Source organism: Acromyrmex echinatior, chromosome 9, assembly GCF_024713525.1.
Source record: "Acromyrmex echinatior isolate Ae372 chromosome 9, ASM2471352v2, whole genome shotgun sequence".
In the NCBI taxonomy this organism is placed as follows: Eukaryota; Metazoa; Arthropoda; class Insecta; order Hymenoptera; family Formicidae; genus Acromyrmex; species Acromyrmex echinatior.
The window spans coordinates 8,095,841-8,118,576 of NC_141860.1; the positions used below are offsets into that span (position 1 = coordinate 8,095,841).

Consider the following 22,736-nt stretch of genomic DNA (forward strand, 5'->3'; position numbering starts at 1 on the left):
ACACCACTTTTATTCGTTCGTGCGTTCATGTATGTAGAATGCAATATTCCTTTTGTAGATCTGTTTTGAACCTATTAATATGTACAAAACACTGACGAATGCCAAGTTATTGTACCCATAGTTCAAAGATCATCTTTCGATAGAAAATCGAAGATCGGAACTGTTAACAGTTTTAAGTGGAATGTTTTATCATTTGAAAATGAATTAAATTTATTAGATAATGTCAGTATCACCATATATCACTTATTAGATATCAACGGTGTAACAGTACATTTTCCAAATTGCGCACATTGTTGAATAAACATAATTAAACTATTAAATTTAAAATGTTGACTTTAATGACGTAATGGACTTTTCAAACATGCAGAAAGTTAAATTAATTTTAATACTTTTGCACGCTTAGAAATTCGACCATACATTTTTGTTAATTTTAACTTAAATGATAATTTTAACTTAAACATTTTGTTTTTAATAGTGTACATTTATTGAAATGATTCTTTTTATTTATATTTTTTATATAAGTGGACCGAAATATGAGTTAGCGATGTTTATTCACTCTGCATGATCCAAAGAGGAAAAAGAAACAAATTTATTTGCTTTCTTTATATAAAGAATTAAAGACATTGAAGAAGATATAGTATCTAAACGAAAAATATTTTATTTGGTGTAAGTATAATGTTATATTATATGATTTCCGATATTATAGCAATAGTAACTGATTGACTGATTGCTATTCCTGCAACTCAAGTCTCAAGCGAACGATTGTTTTCCGATGCTGATATAATTACCGAAAGTAATAACGAAGTAAAAGATTAATATCAGAAATTGTCGAAAAATTATATTATCTATACTTCAACTTAAAATAAAACAATTTTTTATAAATTAATTTTTTTCTTTATGAATACTTGCATTTATTTACATGATATATATGGAAACGTTTCTAAACTTAAAAATTTAGGATCGGTCAAAAAAATATTGTCCCTATTTGAATATCGGGTTCCGAATAGAGTTTCGGGAATTCCCGAATAAAAAATTTTATCTTGAAATTCGGATATCCACACATTCTCAATTTAATAAATATATGTAAAACAAATATCCTGTTTATAATACAGAATATATTAACATGGAAAATAATATAACTTATTTGAATTATAAAGTACAAGATCCGAATTCGAACGAGAGTTGATCGATAATATGATCAAATCGCTTCAAATTGGAACTTAATATTTTGTTTATGAGGCGAGTCATTGAATTATTTAATTATAATTAAAAATATTATCGTCTTCGAAATACAATGAAATATTTTTTTATTTAAATTTTAAACTGAATTGCCTATTTTAATTTAAATACAATGTAGAAGGAAATATTATTGTCGGATAAAAAAACACATGATCGTAATTCGCTTATCTGGAAAAGATATATGGTTAATGGTGTATGATCGATTTGATTATAGCAATAATGCAATGTATATTTATTTTGCATAAAGAAATACATACTTTATTCGAAGGAATCGTGCGTTAATAGACTTCGCAGGTGCGTGGCACGACCTTCCTAACACATACATTTCAATGTTGTGATTTATTAATGTAATGTCAATTTTAAATTCTACATTTTTTTATATAAATATTTTATAATATATACGGTTTTTCTGTTTAATAATTTTTACGTTTTTTTAAATTGAAACAATACTTACAGGAAGCGACGCTTAAAACCGAGTGCTAAATGATTTTGATTTAAGAAAATTAGTTTACATTTTTCTTCTTTTTTGTTTCTCTCTCTCTCTTACTTTTTTATAACTTTTTCACTTTTATACATACCTGTCTTAATTATTTTGCAATTATTATTTTGTACTTGTAGAATAGAGAACAGTGAAGTAAGATATTGAAGTACCCATCAACTGTAATGAAAATAGCTTGTTTTGTTTGAATCTTTAAGAGACTATATTGCGTGGAGAATGTCTGTTAAAATAATAGATTGACAATATAGGATGGAGTTGGATAAATCGTATCATTGGTTAAATCGTATCTCCATTGTATTTTCTAAACGAAACATTTTTTTTTAAGAGTAATGACACTAATATGACGCTAGTAACATGGCTAGTAACAAGAACTGCCATTTTTGTTTTGTCTTTGAGCCGTCTGTTTACGAGTGACATTCAAAAGTGATTTTGTTTGGTGTCTGATTTAAGTCTTTGTACAATTTATTAAAGTGCTATCAATACAAGGTGATAAATGAATCTTAGTGTACTACAGGGTGACAATTGATATTTAAATTCTTTTCGAATATCTCATAAAATTAGCATAATATTTGTTAGTTACGTTGTTAATGCAAATTTGTCAAAATAGATGGAATTAGATAAATCGTTCTTGTCGCTGGTCTTTATATTGTACCAATACGATTTTCACAAGCGACGCAAATTCTTATTATCGCGGCTCGTACGCATTATTAGGTTACGTTTGATTAGCATCGGTCGCGAAGAATTATTATTAAATTATCTATAGCATACAGACTCTGAAGAATATAAGGACTGAGAAAAATGAAGTTTTAATATATAAATTGATATTGGTAATTATCCAGAAGAATTACCGCACTTCCGATTTGGATGAAATTAGCTCATTTGACGCGCTTTTACATAAAATAAAAAAATCTGACAGAAAAAAGTGGGGACTGTCCTGCGAAACGAGATATTAAGCTTTAAAGTTAACACTTGGCTATATTGAAATTAAGAAATCTGTTACAGCTGCGGAATACATCTTCATGATATACATCAACATGTGCATACGTTTTTCTGACTCTTACAGCGATATATTACATTTGTTTATTAATATTAAAATTTCCCTTTCATTATTCAGAGGTGAAGCGCGGTTCATAGATTTGCACGCAAAGCGAGATTTAATTTAAAAAAAATTCACTTTGACTTTACGAGGGAGGACGAAAGCAGGAATCTTTCGAACATATATTAACGATTGCGGAGGGTTCCGTCTATTCTCTTCCTCCGTCACCGGGCACGCGGTATGATTTAGAAAGTGATACAATGTCATGATCCGGTTTCCAAATTGTATCGAAAGATAAACTTTTTTTAAAAATTTATGATTTAAATAAAAATTTAATTATTTCATAAAAGTATCATTTTATTTCTAATGAACCAAAGTTTAATTACACAAATGTTCTGCTCCCTTCGGCTTTTGTTATAATTTTAAACGTTAAGAAATGTCATATAGGCGACTTCCCCCTGCTTATTTAAATTATCCGTTTTTTCAGATTATCCATCAATATATTTAAAAATGGGGAATATTTATTATATAATATTCTTGCGTGCAGCACACCAAATGAATATATAATATCAATTTAACAGTTTTCGCTGTTCATTATTCTATTTCTTTCAGCTCTGCTAATTTACATTTCATTCTCAACTTATTTTAATAGAGTTACTTTAGTTGATTATCTAAATAATTCTAAAGTAGTCACAATATTAAATGACTGTGAATGTTATTATTTTCGATTAAACAATAATATTCGCGGGGAACAAAAGGTTTATATACCGTCTCTTACCATAGCAGCACTTTCCATAGACGCAATGAATATTCCACCGAGAATCAAATGAAAAGCTTTTGTACCCTTTTGCAGTAGAAATAACATCATTTTCTGTATGCGTAACGGAACCACATACCATACAACATCATATCTATAAATCAATAATAAATTAATAAACATAACATGAAAACATAACCTGAAGAAATAAAAATATTTGTTATAGGATATTTGTTCAAGAATAGTATTATTTTTGATTACTGATGTTAACTCAGCATTTTGTTACAAGAATATTGTAAAACAATTTCTTAAATATGAACGTACAAATGTCTCTTACACTGTAATAAATACGTATTCATTGTGATCTGTAATATCTTGTGCGGTATAATTAGACAAAAACATGTATACATAGAGGACACTTATCTGTACAAGTCCTAATACAAGTTGCTCTGTGTTATTATATGATATGACCTAAAAAATATGATACGTATGTTATATGTGTATTTTAGCTTTTTACAAGCAAGAAATTTTGAAATTTTTCTATAATTCCTTAGGAAAAATTATACAACTTGCATTACAAATCATAAATTATTTTCTTTATGGATTTCGCATATTAGGTAACTGTATCATTTTTATAACATACGTATGCGAATAATGGATATATATATAGTTTATGATTATAAAAAAAAGTTAAATGAAGAATAATGATGATTTCTTGAATGATTATATTTTTAAAGAAAATTATTTTTCCATACTGCTCTAATTTAAGATTCTTTATTTAAATTTAATATTATAAAAACTGTATCTTTCATGGAATGATACGTTTAATAACAAAAAATAAAACTTACTTGAACAAGAGTGCTGGTTAAGCAAACCATACCAGCCGCTATTAAACAAAAGAAAGATCCTTCAAAACTCTTTATAAAGACTTGAGAAAACCTTCAGAAATAAAACAAATATTAGTAGAGCACGTTACAGACAGATATTACAGAATGTGTACTGACTCTGTAGCTTTGCGATGAATGTCTATCGCACAGATTATTCCTTTATAAATTATAACCATTTTTTCTTCAGTAACATCTTGTTGCATATTAATCGCCATTGCCTTCTTAATACGGAAACTATGTGAATACATATTTTTTACTGTAAGTTCTTAATTTTTTTTAGATCTGATTGAAAATGAACAAAGAATAGATTTCATTTTATAAAACAAATGATCATATTGAATTCTACCTTGCAATGCTAAACATTCCACAAATATGTTTGAAGTATGCAATCAGCATCGTGCCTGTTGCTGTCAATGCAGTTGCCCCTATGCACAAGGCTGCGTTTGTATGCAATAGAATTAAGTAGGAAAAGTTTTCTTGATCAACAAAATATTCTGTTGCAATATGAATCGCAGCAGAGCGTGATCGAGAATTGTTTATAGCCAAAATTACATCAAATATACGAGGCCAGATTGGCAGGAACAGATAAATAGATATGTAACATGCAGCAAGAACTAACATTAAATTAGAAAGTAAATGATATATATATATGTATAAGAAACAAGAATTTATTTAAGTAAAATTTATTTAATGTATTTATTTAATTTAACTTTATAAATTTTTTACTCTTATTAATAATTCATTAAAATGATAAGCATATATGCACTATCTTACTCGTAATTATTCTCGTTTGACGTTTTCCTATACGGCCATACTTTTCTATAATAGCAATTTCGTTTTTATTTTTTATTTCGTTACAAACATGTTGAAGTTGATCTAGTGAAACTCTGATCTATTACATCAATAATATTGTTTTCGTGTAAAATATTTAAAAAATGTCAAATTTGAAGATTTATTTATCACGAATATTTGTCTGGAAACTGTGTAATAAATATTTGACTTACAGTACTGGCGTTAATCCAAAACGAATGATATTTAATCGCATAGCAAATATAGAAAAATGCGGAAGACATAACATTTATAATGAGATCTGCAGTGCATTTTGAAGTTATAAACGTTGTAAACTGTAAATAAGTGATTCTGTTTAAAATTTCATATTAAATGAATAATTCCTTTGTGTGATTTGTAACTTTCATATTCTAGTCTGTTAATTATTGTTTCGTGAAAAATCACTTATTATCACCTGAAATACAATAAAAGTTGTTAAAATAATAAAAAGTACGATAAATTGAATTTGAGCAAGTTTCGATCTCTGGTGAGGCCATAAACCAATCGCGAGCAAAAGAAATCTATTGAGTCTGAAGTGTTTCGTCTTAAGACAAATCATCTTTGTAAACTCTGAAGTACATTTAACTGTGAAAAATAGGAAATTGCCTATTCTCTTTTTCCGATTGTATTAAACTAACAGTTGGTTGAAAATATTTCAATTTTTCTCTTTTAGTAAATTGTTACTTTAATTGCTTAATATGCCAGAATGCAGAGCGAAATGCAATAATGTCACGAGATTAAAGTACTTAGAATTCCTCACCGTTTTATAAGAAAAACATGATTGAATGATCGATATAATTACATTGAAAGAAATTTAACAAATGTTTATATCCCATGGAAAAACATTCGCATAGGTAAACTTGATAGATTGCCGCGCAGGCGCATTCATCGCTTTTTATTGTAATATGCGTTTCATTCTAGTGCGTACACTCACAAGGTACGTTTGATCTTTTAAGATAGTGTTGGTCATTAAATTTCACCTTATGTCTCAACAAAAATTGTTTATTCTTAAAGTATTGATATCTACGCCTTATTAATATTATGTTACCCTTTATATTGAAGCTATTTATATTTTATATATAACATTTTTATATAACATCATTCATAGTGGTGTTATAAATAAAAAAGTTCCTGATAATACTCTATCCGAAAAAATTAATTATATTCACATTTCTAACAGTTTGTGTAACACATTGAAAGTGAGTTTATTTCCAAACTAGAAAACAGACAATGTATGGTATATGTATTATATGTATATATATATATATATATATATATATATGTGTGTGTGTATATACATATATATTATTTATATATACATATTAATATATATATGATCATTATATATATTTATTATTATAAATTATTTATTACACCCCTTTTATATTCGTGCTTTCTTGTGTATAGAATGCAATATTCCTTTTATAGATCTGTTTTGAACCTATTATGGAATGCAAAACATTGTTGAGTGCCGGGTTATTGTACCCAAAGATCGTCTTTCGATGGGGAATCAAAGATCGGGACTGTTGACTGTTAAAGCGGAATATTTTTTCATTTGAAAATTAATTAAATTTATTAGATAATGTCAGTATCACCATACATCACTTATTACATATCAACGGTGTATCAGTACATTTTCCAAATTGCGCACATTGTTGAATAAAATAATTAAACCATTAAAACTACAATGATGATTTTAATGACGTAATGGACTTTTCAGACATGCAGAAAGAATGTTATATTAATTTTAGTACTTTTGCTTAGAAATTCCACCATACATTTTTTGTTAATTTTAACTTAAATGTTAATTTTAACTTAAACATTTTCCTTTTAATAGTTTACACTTATTGAAATGATTTTTTTTATTTATATTTTTTATGTAAGTGGACCGAAATATAAGTTAGCGATGTTTTTTTAAGAGGCTTTGGATGATCCAAAGAGAAAAAAGAAACAAATTTATTTGCATTCTTTACGTATAAAAAATTAAATATCTAGACTTTACAGAACATATAGCATCTAAGCGAACCGAAATAATTGATTGGTGGAAGTAAAACGTTATACGATTCCCGATATATATTAGCAGCAGTAACTAGAAAATATCTCGCTATTCCTCAAGTCTCGAACGAACGATTGTTTTCTGATGCTCGTAACATTTTCGGCCATACGGAGTAAATATCGAAGTAAATACCGCAGTAATAACGAAGCAAAAAATGTCAGATATCGTTGAAAATTTATACTTTCTACACTTCATTTTAAAATAGAACAATTTTTCATAAATTGATTTTTTTCTTTATAAATTCTTGCATTTAATTACATAAAACATTAATTACATATGGAAACGTTTCTAAACTTAAAAATGTAGGAGTGATCAGAAAAATATTGTCCCGAGTTCATCGAGAACATCGGATTCCGAATAGAAATTCAGGAATCCCCGAATCAAAAATTTTATGGTGTATCCACACATTCTTAAGAAATATATGTATATATAATACAATTAAATATCCTGCATATAATATAGAATATATTAACATAGGAAATTATATAACTTATTCGAAAATAAAAGGTTATCCCAATTCGAACGGGATATGATCGATAATATGATCATAAGCCAAGAGCGAGTAAGAGAATCCGATTGAGATGAAAATATTTTGACTCGATACAAACCTTCATTCTATGAGGAACGAAACTTGATTGCGAAAATCAGTGATAATTTGATAATTTATCCTGCCCTTCGACTGAAAACTTCATAACGTTAAACTACTTTAAAAGAAATCTTATATAAATGTAAGTAAAATTAATTATTTCTGTATTGTAAAATTAATTATTATTTTGTGTTACAAATTAATTCCAGGAACTTTTTGTAGTACAACATACAACATATATAAATAATTATTTTACTCATACAATTTTTATTTTAATACTAAACGAATTATATTTGATTGTAAATAGTACAATAATAAGACACCAAAAGAAAACATTTTTAAGTAAACCTGGTTCTTAGAGTCATATATATTCTAAACAATAAAAAATCATTTTTTATTTCGTATTATATTAAAATTAGCGTTTCTTTCATTCAGTGAGAAAATTCTCGAAGATCTGCTTTTTCTAAATATGTACAATAAATTAATGTAAGTATAAAATCAACGGAAGAATTGATATGATTTCAAATTAAACTTTTTTTAATTTTTATTATGATATATGTTATTATAATATTATATCTTCGATGATACTAACATTGAATTGTTATAAATAAAAAGATTACAGTAATATGAAAAATCTATTGTCTTTTCTGATACATCTCGTTGCATTATTCAAATCGCTACAAATTGGAACTTAATATTTTGTTTATTATGCGAATCATTGAATTATTTAATTATAGTTAAAGATATTACCGTGCTTGATATACAATGATATATATTTTTATGTAAATTTTAAGCTGAATTGCCTATTATAATTTAAATATAATGTAGAGGAAATATTATTGTCGGATAAAAAAACACATGATGGATTTACTTTTCTGGAAAAGGTGTATGGTTAAGCTACTGATTTGATTATTACAGCAATCATGCAACAGATATTTATTTTCCATAACGAAATACATACTTTATTCAAGGGAATCGTGCGATAATAGACTTCGCAGGTGCGCGGCACGACCTTTCCTGACACATACATTTCAATGTTGTGACTTGGTAATATAATGTCAATTTTAAATTCTGTATTTTTTTATATAAATACTTTATAATATGTACGATTTTTTGTTTAAATAATAATTTTTACTTTTTTTTCGAATTGAAACTTTACTTACAGCAAGCAACACCTAAAATTGAGGTCTAAATGATTTTAGTCAAATTAGTTTACATTTTTCTTCTTTTTTGTTTCTCTCTCTCTCTCTCTCTTACTTTTTCATATCTTTTTCACTTTTATACATACCTGTCTTAATTATTTTGCAATTATTATTTTGTACTTGTAGAATAGAGAACAGTGAAGTAAGATACTGAAGTACCCATCAACTGTAATGAAAATAACTTCTTTTGTTTTAATCTGTAAGAAGCTATATTGAAGCTGTGTGGAGAATGTCTGTTAAAATAATGGATTGACAATATAGGGTGGAGTTGGATAAGCCGTATCATTGGTTAAGTTGTATCTCCATTGTATTTTCTAAACTAAACATTTTTTGTTTGGTTTAAGTTTTTACAATTTTTTTAAAGTGCTATCAGTGCAAGATGGTGAATGAATCTTAGTGTACTATAGGTGGTAATTGATATTTAAATTCTATTCGAGTATCTCATAAAATTAGCAAAATTTGTTAGTTTTGTTGCTATTGCAAATTTGTAAAAATAGAGTGAGTTGAATATATTCTTGTCACTGGTCTTTATATTGTACCGGTACGATTTTCACAAGCGACGCGAGCTCTCATTATCTCCTCACGGCTCGTACGCATTGTGAGATTACGTTTGATTAGCATCGGTCGTGAAGAATTAAAAGACCTATAACGCAAAAAGACTCTGAAGAATATAAGGACTGAGAAGAATAAGGTTTTAATATATAAATTGATATTGGTAATTATCCAGGAGAATTACCGCATTTCCGATTTCGATGAAATTAGCACATTTGACTCGTTTTTACATAAAATAAAAGAATCTGACAGAAAAAAGTACGGGACTGCCTTGCGAAATGAGATATTAAGTGTTAATGTTTACGACTATATCGAAGTTAGGAAATTTGTCACAGCTGCAGAGTACATCTTCATGTTCAACATGCTCTACACTACATGTGCATACAGTTTTCTGACTCTTACAGCGATATATTAACGTTTATTTATTAAGATTAAAATTTCTCTCTCATTGTTCAGGAGTTTAAAACTTTCCACATGAAGCGCAGTTCTATATAGGTTTCTAAGTTTGCACGCAAAGCGAAATTTAATTTAAAAAAAATTCACTTTGCCTTTACGAGGAGGAGGAAAGCAGAAATCTTTCGTGCATATATGTATTAACGATTGCGGAGGGTTCCGTCCATTCTCTTCTTCCGTCCTCTGGCACGCGGTATAATTTAGAAACCCAGTGGTACAATTTAACGATCCGGTCTCCAAATCATATCGAAATTATATTTTCTTAAATTTATGATTGGAACAAGAATGTAATACTTATTTTCGTAAAAGTATCATTTTATTTTCAATGAATCAAAGTTTAATGTAGTTACACAAATGTTGTGATCCCTTCGGTGCTTTTGTTACAATTTTGTTTAAACCTTAATGGATGTGATATAGGCGATTTCTTCCTACATATTTAAATTATTCATTTTTTCGGATTAATCCATCAATATATTTTCAAATAACGAAAATTGATTTATTGTATAATATTCTAGAGTGCAACACACCAAATCAATATATAGTATCAATTTAATAGTTTTCGTTTTCTTTATTCTATTTTTTTAACTCAGCTAATTTAAATTTTATTTTCTACTTATTTTAATAGAGGTACCTTGGTTGATTATCTAAATAATTTTCTAAAATAGTCAAAATATTGAATGACTGTGAATGTTATAATACTATTTTTGATTAAATATTAATATTCGCGGGGAAGAAAAGGTTTGTATATATCTCTTACCGTAGCAGCACTTTCCATAGACGCAATGAATATTCCGCCGAGAACCAAACGAAAAGCTTTTGTACCTTTTTGCAGTAGAAATAACATCATTTTTTGTATGTGTAATGGAGCGACATACCATTCAACATCATATCTACAAATCAATGGTAAATTAATAACATGAAACATAACATGAAAACATAACATGAAAAAATAAAAATGTTTGTTATAGTATATTCGTTGAAGAATAGTATTATTTTCGAATACTTATGTTAACTCAGCATTTTGTTACAAGAACATTGTAAAACAATTTCTTAAGTATGAACGTACGATGCAAATGTCTCTTACACTGTAGCAAATACGTATTCATTGTGATCTGTAATATCTTGTGCGATATAATTAGACAAAAACATGTATACATAGAGGACACTTATGTTTATAAGTCCTAATACAAGTTGCTCTGTGCTATTATATGATATGATCTATAAAATATGATACATATGTTATATATTTTATTATTATTATATATATATATGTTATGTATTTTAGCTTCTTACAAGCAAGAAATTTTGTAATTTTTCTGTAATCTATTCCTTAGGAACAATTATACAGCTTGCATTATAAAATAATTAATTAATTTCTTTTGGGTTTCGCATATTGTAAACCTGTATTATTTTTATAACATACGTATGCGAATAATGTATATATATATATATATATATATAATAATGTATATATAGTTTATGATTATAAAAAAAAGTTAAACGAAGAATAATGATGATTTCTTGAATGATTTTATTTTTAAAGAAAATTTTTTTTCCATACTGCTCTAATTTAAAATTCTTTATTTAAATTTAATATTATAAAAACTATATCTTTCATGGAATGATACGTTTAATAACATAAAATAAAACTTACTTGAACAAGACTGCTAGTTACGCAAACCATACCAGCCGCTATTAAACAGAAGAAAGATCTTTCAAAACTCCTTATAAAAACTTGAGAAAACCTTGAGAAATAAAACAAAAATTAGTACAGCACGTTATACAGATATTCCAGGATGTGTACTGACTCTGTAGCTTTGCGATGAATGTCTATCGCACAAATTATTCGGTTATAAATTATAACCATTTTTTCTTCATTAACATCTTGTTGCATATTAATTGCCATCGTCTTCTTAATACGGAAACTATATGAATATATTTGATAATATATGAACATATTTTTTACTGTAAGTTCTTAATTTTTTTTAAATCTGATTGAAAATAAACAAAGAATAGATTTCACTTATAAAACAAATGATTGTATTGAATTCTACCTTGCAATGCTAAACATTCCACAAATATGTTTGAGGTATGCTATCAGCATCGTGCCTGTTGCTGTCATTGCAATTGCCCCTATGCACAAGGCTGCGTTTGTATGCAAAAGAATTAAGTAGGAAAATTTTTCTTGATCAACAAAATATTCTGTTGCAATATGAATCGATGCAGAGCGTGATCGGGAATTGTTTATTACCAGAATTACATCAGATATATGAAGCCCCATTGGCACGAAGAAGTAAGTAGATATGCAACATGCGGCAAAAACTAACATTAAATTAGAAAGTGAATGATATACATATGTATAAGAAACAAGAATTTATGTAAGTAAAATTTATTTAAGTTATATAAATGTTTTTATTTTTATTAATACTTAATTAAAACGAAAGGATATATATATATATTATCTTACTCGTAATTATTCTCGTTTGATGTTTTCCTATACGGCCATACTTTTCTATGATAGCAATTTCGTTTTTATTTTTTATTTCGTTACAAACTTGCTGAAGTTGATCTAATGAAACTCTGATCTATTTTATCAGTAATATTGTATGCAGTTTTCGTATAAAATATTTAAAAAATGTCAAATTTGAAGATTTATTTATCACGAATATTTGTCTGGAAACTGTATAATAAATATTTGACTTACAGTATTGGCATTAATCCAAAACGAATGATATTTAATCGCATAGCAAATAAAGGAAAATGCGGAAGACAGAACATTGATAATGAGATCTGCAGTGTTTTTTGAAGTTAAAAACGTTGTAAACTGCAAATAAATAATTCTGTTAAAAATTTCATAATAAAAGAGAAATTCCATGATGTGATTAATAAGTTTTGAATTCTGTTAATTATTGTTTGGCATGAAAAATGACTTATTACTACCTGAAATACAATAAAAGTTGTTAAAATTGTAAAAAGTACGATAAATTGAATTTGAGCACGTTTCGATCTCTGGTGAGGCCATATACCTATCGTGAGCAACAGAAGTCTATTCAACCTGAAATGTTTCTCAATGAATATCATCTTTGTAAACACTGAAGTACATTTAACCGTGAAAAATTTGGAATTACCTATTCTTTTTTTCCGATTCTATTAATCTAACAGTTGGTTGCAATTGTTTCTATTTTTCTCTTTTTGTAAATTGTAACTTCAATTGCTTAATACGTAAAGCGAAATGCAATAATGTCACGAGCTTAAAGTACTTAGAATTCATCACTTTTTTATAAGAAAAACGTGATTAAACGATCGATTTAATTGAGGGAAATTTAATAGATGTTTATATCCTAAGGAAAAACATTCGCATAGGGAAAGTCGATAGATAGCCGCGCAAGCGCAATCATCGCTTTTTATTGTAATATGCGTTTCATTCTAGTGCATGCACTCACAATGTACATTTAATCTTTTAATGTAGTGTTGATTATTAAATTTAGTCTTAAGTATCAACAAAATGTGTTTATTCTTAAAGTATTGAAATTTCTACTTTATTAATATTTAATGTTTATGTAACACTTTATATTGAAAGTATTTATATTTTACATATATTTTTATATAACATTTTCCACAGTGATTATAAGTAAAGGTTTCTAATAACTCTTTATCGGAAAAAAATAATTAAATTCATATTTCTGATAGTTTATGTAACAAACACATTGAAAGTGAGTTTATCTTCGTATTAAACCAAAAAGAGTAAATGTATGTGTATATATATATATATATAAAGTATGTATATATGTACAAAATTTATATATACATATTACAATATATTATATATATACGTAAAATATGTATATTATTTTTATATACATATAAATTTATGTATATATATATATATGTGTTATATATATGTGTATATATATGTTTGTATATGTTTGTATATATATATATATATATATATTATTTCTAACATCTCTTTGATATGCGCGCTCGCGTGTGCATGTGTGTATGTGTGTGTATAGCGTGCAATATTTTTTTTGTAGTTCTGTTTTGAACCTATTATGGAATGCAAAACATTGATGTCCGCCAGGTTATTATACCCATGGTTCAAAAATCGTCTTTCAACGGTAAATTAAATATCGGAACTGTTGACAGTTTAAAGCAGAATATTTTATCATTTGAAAATGAAATAAATTTATTAAATACTATCAGTATCACCATATAACACTTATTATATGACAACGGTATAACGGTACATTTTCCAAATTGCGTATACTATTGACTAAACATAATTAAACTACTGCGTATGCTTGACTAAACACAATTAAACTAAAAATAAAATGTTGATTTTAATGACGTATAGTGGACTTTTTTCAGACATGCAGAAAGTTAAATTATATTATAATAATTTTAATACTTTTGCATGCCTTAGAAATTTCACCATACATCTTTGTTAATTTTAACTTAAACATTTTGCTTTTAATAGTGTACATTTATTGAAATGATTATTTTTATTTTTATTTTTTATACATTGAGCCGAAATTAATAAATAATAAATTAGGGATCTTTATTCACGAGGCTTTGCATGATCTAAATAGGAAAAAAAAACAAATTTATTTTCTTTATATATAAAAATTAAATGTTTTGCAGAACACTTGCAGAAGATATAGTATCTAGAACCGAAATAATTGATTGGTGAAAGTATAACGTTATATTATATGATTTCTGATATTAAAAGCATTAACTAGATTGTATCTTGCTATTCCTGTAACTCAAATTTTAAGCGAACGATTGTTTTCCAATGATAACGCTGATAACATAACCGAAAGTAAATACCGAAGTAATAACAAAGTAAAAGATTAATATCAGAAATTGTCGAAAAGTTATACTATCAATACTCCAATTTAAGATAAAACAATTTTTTACAAATTGTTTTTTTCTTTATGAATACTTGCATTTTATTACATGATATTTATGGGAACGTTTCTAAACTTAAAAATTTAGGATCGTTCAGAAAAATATTGTCCCGATTTGAGTATCGGGTATATATAATAGTATTCCGAATAGAGTTTCGGCAATTCCAGAATCAAAAATTTTATTCTGAAATTCGGATACCCACACATTCTTACTAAATATATGTATATATAAAACAATTAAATATCCTGCTTATAATGCAATATTTATTAACATGGAAAATAATATAATTTATTTGAATTACAAAGTACAAGATTATTCGAATTCGAACGAGAATTGATCTACTTGTATAGTATGATCGAATCGCTACAAATTGGAATTTAATATTTTTTTTTATTAGGCGAATCATTGAATTATTTAATTATAGTTAAAAATATTATCGTCCTCGAAATATAATGAAATACTTTTTTATTTAAATTTTAAGCTGAATTGCCTAATAATTTAAATTAAATGCAATGTAGAAGGAAATATTATTGTCGGATAAAAAAAAACACATGATGGTAATTCACTTTTTTGGAAAATGTGTTAAGCAATCGATTTGATTATAGCAGTAATGCAACATATATTTATTTTACATAAAAAAATACATACTTTATTCGAGGGAATCGCGCGATAATAGACTTCGCAGGTGCGCGGCACGACCCTTTTTGACACATACATTGCAATGTTGTGACTTATTAATATAATCAATTCTAAATTCTATATTTTTTATAATTCTAAATATTTTATAATATGTACGATTGTTTTGTTTAATAATTTTCACCTTTTTTCGAATTGAAACGATACTTACAGGAAGCGACACTTAAACCCGAATCGCTAAACGATTTTGGTCAAATTATAATAGTTTATATTTTTCTTCTTTTTTGTTTCTCTCTCTCTTACTTTCTCATATCTCTTTCACTTTTATAAATACTTGTCTTAATTATTTTGCAATTATTATTTTGTACTTGTAGAATAGAGAACAGTGAAGTAAGATATTGAAGTACCCATCAACTGTAATGAAAATAACTTGTTTTGTTTCAATCTGTAAGAAGCTATATTGAAGCTGTGTGAAGAATGTCCGTTAAAATAATGGATTAACAATATAAGATGGAGTTGGATAAGTCGTATCATTGGTTAAATCGTATCTCCATTGTATTTTTTAGATGAAACATTTTTTTTAAAAGTAATGACGCTGATGTAACGCTAGCAACATGGCTTGCCAAGGACTGCCATTTTTGTTTTGTCTTTTAGCCGTATTTACGAGTGACATTCAAAATTGATTTTGTTTGTGTCTGATTTAAGTCTTTACATTTTATTATAGTGCTACCAGTACAAGATGATAAATGAATCTTAGGTACTATAGGTGATAGTTGACATTTAAATTCTTTTCGAGTATCTCATATAATTAGCAAAATATTTGTTATGTTGCTATTGCAAATTTATAAAAATAGAGAGAGTTGGATAAATCGTTTTTGTCACTGATCTTTATATTGTACCGGTACGATTTTCATAAACGACGCTAGCTCTCATTATCTCCTCGCGGCTCGTACGCATTTTTATGTTACGTTTGATTATAGCATCGGTCGCGAAGAATTATGAAAAGGCCTATAATGCAAAAACTCGGAAGAATATAAGGACTACGTAGAATAAAGTTTTAATACATTTACTGATTTTTGTAATTATTCAGAAGAATTATCGCACTTCCGATTTCGATGAAATTAATTCATTTTACGCGTTTTTTGCATAAAATAAGAAAGTGTGGAACTTCTCTGCGAAACGAGATATTAAGCGTTAAGTTAACGACTATATCGAAGTCTGTCACATTTGCGGAAAAAACTGCTATGAAAACATGTGCTGCCCCATCTTCTTGATGTACATGCTCTACATTTCAATCTACATTTGCTTATATTTTACTAACTTCTGCAACGATATATTAATGTTTATTAATAATCAAATAGTCTCCCTTTCATCGTTCAGAGATTTACAACTTTCCACATGAAGCACGGTTTCCCATAGATTTCTATATTTGCATCAAAGCGAGATTTACTTTAAAAAAATTCATTTTTCCGATTAATCCCTTAATATATTTGTAAATAAAGAAAGTTGATTTATTGTATAATATTCTTGAGTGCAATACATCAATTGAATATATAATACTAATTGAACAGTTTTCTTTGTTTTTTATTCTATTTTTTTAATTCAATTAATTTACATTTTGTTCCTAACTTCTTTTAATAGAGCTATTTTATTTGATCTAAATAATTCTAAAATGTTGAATGACTGTGAATGTTATTATTTTCGATTAAACAATAATATTCACGGGGAACAAAAGATTTGTATTCGTCTCTTACCGTAGCAGCACTTTCCATAGACGCAATGAATATTCCACCGAGAATCAAATGAAAAGCCTTTGTACCCTTTTGCAGTAGAAATAACATCATTTTTTGTATGTGTAACGGAGCCATGTACCATTCTACGTTATATCTATAAAACAATCATAAATTAATGTAAAACTTAACATGAAAAAAATAAAAATATTTGTTGGTATAAATTGTTATAGTATGTCCGTTCACAAGAACACAGCGTTACCAAAATTCGAACAATTTCTTTAAACAAAATGTTTTTTAATGAATAATTAAATGTTACAAAAAATTTTTACATGGCACTAGGCGGATCCTTGTATAGCACAATTATTCTATTTATCTCCCATTAGCTGGAATGACGACCTCTGTTCTCGCTCTGAAGCGTTCGCACACACACTCTGTAATGTAGCGCTGTCCATGCCGAATGTTGCATCAATCAGAACTCGCAAATACACTTCTTTTGTGATAGTTTTCTCTCTTTTAAAAAAATGTGGTGGCATGATATCACTGGATACAACATCTAGCACATGAACATTGGCCGGAAATTTCGTTTTGGTAACAACTGGGACATCCTCGGGATTGTAGGCGAGTCATCATTCATTCCTCTAGTTGATTTTTGCATCAACAATAAAAATTTTTTCGTCAGAAAAGAACCTGCATCATCCCGACGCTTCGTTTTTCAAAGAACACAATAGCAGATTACAACAAACAACTCGGCTTGTCTTAGTAGCCTGAGAGAGAGCATATGTCGTATCTTTAATGTGTACGATTTGTATTGAAAATTCTTCTCGGCAATATCATTCAACATCTACAAAATATCTGCAAAACAATGATTGACGTATTGTTGGCTCGCCACCAACAATCGATGCTAATTTTCGTAACGATTGCCCTGGATCATTCGAAATCAGCGCTTAAGCCTTTTCAACGTCTGCGATCCTCGCAGTGCGTACTTTCGAGTGACTCTTTCTCGCTGGCAAACGTCCGTTGAACTATTCTAAAGCCATATATTTTGCCACAACGATAGATCTCGGGTATTCAAAGAACCGAATTATTTCTGTTGCTGACCGTCCAGTGTGAAAGTCTGATGATCGCGGCTTTTCGATTATACTCCGCACTTGACTTTACTAACATCGCAGCCATTTTCAGAATATGGCTGTTTACTAGAAGCATCAGGCTTTCTCGGACGCCAACAATAATCTCTGGCGGAAGCACAATATAGCGGAAAATTTAAATTGAAATTTGTTCGGATTTTGGTGACGTGCCCTGTAGTATTATTTTTGTATACTTTTGTATACTTTTGTATACTTTTGTAATACCTAAGTCAGCTTTTTGTTACAAGTATTTATAAAACAATTACTTAAATATGAAGGTACGGCAAATGTCTCTTACACTGTAGCAAATACGTATTCATTGTGATCTGTAATATCTTGTGCGATATAATTGGACAGAAACATGTACATGTAGAGGACACTTAAGTATATAAAATGTAATACAAGTTGCTCTGTGCTATTATATGATATGATCTAAAAAATATAAAACATATGTTATATATGTATTTTAACTTTTTACAAGCAAGAAACTTTTCTGTAATTCTTTAGGACAAATTATACAGCTGGCATTACATAATAAATTATTTTCTTTATTGATTGCACATATTAGAAAACTGTATTTTTGTGACATACGTATGCAAGTAATGCATAGCTTGTGATTATTAAAAAAAAGGTAAACGAAGAATAATCATGAGTTTTTCAATGATTTTATTTTTAAAGAAAATTATTTTCTCATACTGTACTAATTAAAGATTCTTTATTTAATCTTAATATTATGAAAACTGTATCTTTCTGTATCTTATGGAAAGATACGCGCGTTTAATAACAAAAAATAAAACTTACTTGAACAAGAGTGCTGGTTAAGCAAACCATACCAGCCGCTATTAAACAAAAGAAAGATCCTTCAAAACTCTTTATAAAGACTTGAGAAAACCTTCAGAAATAAAACAAAAATTAGTAGAGCACGTTACAGACAGATATTACAGAATGTGTACTGACTCTGTAGCTTTGCGATGAATGTCTATCGCACAGATTATTCCTTTATAAATTATAACCATTTTTTCTTCAGTAACATCTTGTTGCATATTAATTGTCATTGCCTTCTTAATACGGAAACTATATGAATACATATATTTTTCTGTAAGTCCTTAATTTTTTAAGATTTAATTGACAATAAACAAAGAATAGATTTTACTTATAAAACAAATTTATATTGAATTCTACCTTGATTATATTGAATTCTACCTTGCAATACTAAACATTCCACAAATATGTTTGAGGTACGCTATCAGCATCGTGCCTGTTGCTACCATTGCAGTTGCTCCTATACACGAGGCTGCGTTTGTATGCAAAAGAATTAAGTAGGAAAAGTTTTCTTGATCAACAAAATATTCTGTTAGAGTATAAATCGCTGCAGAGCGTGATCGGGAATTGTTTATAGCCAGAATTACATCAAATATACAAGGCCAGAATGGAAGGAAGAAATAAATAGATGTGCCACATGCGGCAAATACTAACATTAAATTAGAAAACAAACGATATACATATGTATAAGAATTTATTTAATTAACATTTATTTAAACTTTATAAATTTTTTACACTTATTAATAATTCATTAAAATGTAATCATATGCACTATCTTACTCGTAATTATTCTCGTTTGACGTTTTCCTATACGGCCATACTTTTCTATAATAGCAATTTCGTCTTTATTTTTTATTTCGTTACAAATATGCTGAAGTTGTTCTAGTGAAACTCTCATCTATTACATCAATAATATTGCACTTTTCGTATAAAATATTTAAAAAATGTCATATTTGAAGATTTATTTATCACGAATATTTGGAAACTATATAATAAATATTTGACTTACAGTATTGGCATTAATCCAAAACGAATGATATTTAATCGCATAGCAAATAAAGAAAAATGCGGAAGACAGAACATTCATAATGAGATCTGCAGTGCATTTTGAAGTTATAAACGTTGTAAACTGTAAATAAGTGATTCTGTTTAAAATTTCATATTAAATGAATAATTTCTTAGTGTGATTTATAAGTTTCAAATTCTAGTCTGTTAATTATTGTTTCGTATGAAAAACTTATTATCACCTGAAATACAACAAAAGTTGTTAAAATAGTAAAAAGTACGATAAATTGAATTTGAGCAAGTTTCGATCTCTGGTGAGGCCATAAACCAATCGCGAGCAAAAGAAATCTATTGAGCCTGAAGTGTTTCGTCTCAAGACAAATCATCTTTGTAAACTCTGAAGTACATTTAATTGTGAAAATAAGAAATTGCCTATTCTCTGTTTTCAATTCTATTAATCTAACAGTTGGTTGAAAATATTTCAATTTTACTCTTTTAGTAAATTGTAACTTCAATTGCTTAATATGTCAGCATGCAAAGCGAAATGTAATAATGTCACCAGATTAAAGTATTTAGAATTCCTCACCGTTTTATAAGAAAAACATGATTAAACGATCGATTTAATTACATTGAAAGAAATTTAACAGATGTTTATATCCCATGGAAAAACATTCGCATAGAGAAACTCGATAGATGGCCGCGCAAGCGCACTCATCGCTTTTTATTGTAATGTGCGTTTCATTCTAATGTGTACACTCACATGGTACGTTTGATCTTTTGAGGTAATGTTGGTCATTAAATTTAACCTTAAGTCTCAACAAAATTTGTTTATTCATAAAGTATTGAAATGTACGGCTTATTAATATTTTATGTTACCTTTTATATTGAAGCTATTTATATTTTATATATAACATTTTTATATAAAATTATCCACAGTGATGTTATAAATAAAAATTTCTGATAATACTCTATCCGAAAAAATTAATTAAATCCACATTTCTAACCATTTGTGTAACACATTGAAAGTGAGTTTATCTTCGTAACAAACTACTAGAAAAGAGAAAATGAATGTGTATAAATAAAATTTATATATACATGATATATAATATGTATATAATATATATAAATATTATTTATCTATAGATATTAATATATATATGCTTTATATATCTACTTATATATATATATATATATATACATATATTATTATAAATTATTTATTACACCACTTTTATATTCGTGCGTTCGTATGTATATAGAATGCAATATTCCTTATGTAGACCTGTTTTGAACCTATTATGGAATGCAAAACATTTACGAATGCCAGGTTATTGTACCCACGGTTCAAAGATCGTCTTTCGATAGGAAATCAAAGATCGGAACTGTTGACAGTTTAAAGCGGAATATTTTATCATTTGCAAATGAATTAAATTTATTAGATACTGTCAGTATCACCATATATCACTTATTACACATCAACGGTGTAACAGTACATTTTCCAAATTGCGCACATTATTGGATAAACATAATTAAACTACTAAAATGTTGATTTTAATGACGTATAATGGACTTTTCAGACATGCAGAAAGTTAAATTAATTTTAATACTTTTGCATGCTTAGAATTTCCACCATACATTTTTTGTTAATTTTAACTTAAATGTTAATTTTAACTTAAACATTTTGCTTTTAATAGTGTACATTTATTGAAATGATTCTTTTTATTTATATTTTTTATATAATTGGACCGAAATATAAGTTAGCGATGTTTTTTTAAGATGCTCTGGATGATCCAAAGAGGAAAAAAAAACAAATTTATTTGCATTCTTTACATATAAAGAATTAAATGCCTAGACTTTGCAGAAGATATAGTATTTAAGCGAACTGAAATAATTGATTGGTGGAAGTATAACGTTATACGATTCCCGATATATTAGCAGCAGTAACTAGAAAGTATCTCGCTATTCCTCAAGTCTCAAGCGAACGATTGTTTTCTGATGCTGATAACATTTGCGGCCATACGGAGTAAATACCTAAATAAATACCGAAGTAATAACGAAGCAAAAAATGTCAGATGTCGTTGAAAAGTTACACTTCATTAAAATAAAACAATTTTTCATAAATTTGATTTTTTTCTTTATAAATTCTTGCACTTAATTACATGATACGTATGAAAACGTTTCTAAACTTAAAAATGTAGGAGCGGTCAGAAAAATATTGTCCCTAGTTGAATAACGGATTCCGAATAGAATTTCAGGAATTCCCGAATCAAAAATTGTATCCTCAAATTCGTGTACCCACACATTCTTAAGAAATATATGTATATATAATAAAATTAAATATCCTGCATATAATATAGAATATATTAACATAGGAAATAATATAACTTATTTGAATTCGAAAATACAAGATTAT

The 22,736-nt window shown here is 27.7% G+C and overlaps 3 protein-coding genes and 1 long non-coding RNA gene across 16 annotated transcripts; 1 reads left to right on the top strand and 3 right to left on the bottom strand.

The window, feature by feature from the left end:
* Nucleotides 1–886: 886 nt before the first annotated feature.
* Nucleotides 887–5,966, bottom strand: LOC105152962 (uncharacterized). The gene is made up of 9 exons (XM_087409988.1): nt 5,662–5,966; nt 5,423–5,542; nt 5,193–5,310; nt 4,765–5,032; nt 4,536–4,652; nt 4,380–4,470; nt 3,869–4,002; nt 3,553–3,685; nt 887–1,897 (listed from the first exon to the last, which is right to left on the bottom strand). The coding sequence occupies exons 1-9, from the start codon at nt 5,803–5,805 to the stop codon at nt 1,841–1,843; spliced, it is 1,182 nt and encodes a 393-aa protein (XP_087266114.1). The 5' UTR covers nt 5,806–5,966; the 3' UTR covers nt 887–1,840.
* Nucleotides 5,967–6,096: 130 nt separating this feature from the next.
* LOC147908560 (uncharacterized) lies at nt 6,097–9,029 on the top strand. Of its 3 annotated transcripts, none has more exons than XR_015546290.1 (4): nt 6,097–6,183; nt 6,675–8,030; nt 8,324–8,772; nt 8,860–9,029. It is a non-coding gene; the product is annotated as an uncharacterized LOC147908560 (long non-coding RNA). The 3 variants fall into 3 exon arrangements; XR_015546288.1 differs by having other exon boundaries at nt 6,142–6,445; XR_015546289.1 differs by having other exon boundaries at nt 6,142–6,445; nt 8,324–8,374.
* On the bottom strand, nt 8,793–13,527 carry LOC105154685 (uncharacterized). Of its 8 annotated transcripts, none has more exons than XR_015546269.1 (10): nt 13,036–13,527; nt 12,800–12,919; nt 12,563–12,680; nt 12,150–12,417; nt 11,904–12,020; nt 11,750–11,840; nt 11,162–11,207; nt 10,853–10,985; nt 9,177–9,256; nt 8,793–9,076 (listed from the first exon to the last, which is right to left on the bottom strand). XR_015546269.1 is itself a non-coding variant. In XM_087410020.1 (10 exons), exons 1-9 carry the CDS (start codon nt 13,174–13,176, stop codon nt 9,200–9,202), a joined length of 1,179 nt encoding a protein of 392 aa, XP_087266146.1. In that variant the 5' UTR covers nt 13,177–13,527; the 3' UTR covers nt 8,793–9,076; nt 9,177–9,199. The 8 variants fall into 8 exon arrangements, 4 of the variants coding, with proteins under 4 accessions (XP_087266146.1, XP_087266149.1, XP_087266148.1 ...); XR_015546268.1 differs by having other exon boundaries at nt 11,162–11,216; XR_015546267.1 differs by having other exon boundaries at nt 9,177–9,733; nt 11,180–11,313.
* A 2,070-nt stretch (nt 13,528–15,597) lies between these two features.
* On the bottom strand, nt 15,598–21,367 carry LOC105147110 (uncharacterized). 4 transcript variants are annotated; one of them, XM_087409945.1, is made up of 9 exons: nt 20,566–21,365; nt 20,328–20,447; nt 20,099–20,216; nt 19,700–19,967; nt 19,454–19,570; nt 19,298–19,388; nt 18,795–18,928; nt 17,394–17,526; nt 15,598–16,053 (listed from the first exon to the last, which is right to left on the bottom strand). In XM_087409945.1, exons 1-9 carry the CDS (start codon nt 20,707–20,709, stop codon nt 15,997–15,999), a joined length of 1,182 nt encoding a protein of 393 aa, XP_087266071.1. In that variant the 5' UTR covers nt 20,710–21,365; the 3' UTR covers nt 15,598–15,996. The 4 variants fall into 4 exon arrangements, with proteins under 4 accessions (XP_087266071.1, XP_087266072.1, XP_087266070.1 ...); XM_087409946.1 differs by lacking the exon at nt 15,598–16,053 and having other exon boundaries at nt 16,070–17,526; nt 19,700–19,790; nt 20,566–21,367; XM_087409944.1 differs by lacking the exon at nt 15,598–16,053 and having other exon boundaries at nt 16,070–17,526.
* Nucleotides 21,368–22,736: the final 1,369 nt, after the last annotated feature.

Coding starts and splice junctions, on each gene's coding strand:
- LOC105152962 (XM_087409988.1), bottom strand. CDS start 5,805: ATGATTTGTCTTAAGACGAAACACTTCAGACTCAATAGATTTCTTTTG. Junction 5,543..5,661: donor CAACTTTTATTGTATTTCAG/GTGATAATAAGT, acceptor ACTTATTTACAG/TTTACAACGTTTATAACTTC. Junction 3,686..3,868: donor GAATACGTATTTATTACAGT/GTAAGAGACATT, acceptor ATTGATTTATAG/ATATGATGTTGTATGGTATG.
- LOC105154685 (XM_087410020.1), bottom strand. CDS start 13,176: ATGATATTCATTGAGAAACATTTCAGGTTGAATAGACTTCTGTTGCTC. Junction 12,681..12,799: donor TTTGGATTAATGCCAATACT/GTAAGTCAAATA, acceptor CTGATAAAATAG/ATCAGAGTTTCATTAGATCA. Junction 12,021..12,149: donor GGAATGTTTAGCATTGCAAG/GTAGAATTCAAT, acceptor ATATTCATATAG/TTTCCGTATTAAGAAGACGA.
- LOC105147110 (XM_087409944.1), bottom strand. CDS start 20,709: ATGATTTGTCTTGAGACGAAACACTTCAGGCTCAATAGATTTCTTTTG. Junction 20,448..20,565: donor CAACTTTTGTTGTATTTCAG/GTGATAATAAGT, acceptor ACTTATTTACAG/TTTACAACGTTTATAACTTC. Junction 19,968..20,098: donor TCAAACGAGAATAATTACGA/GTAAGATAGTGC, acceptor ATTTAATGTTAG/TATTTGCCGCATGTGGCACA.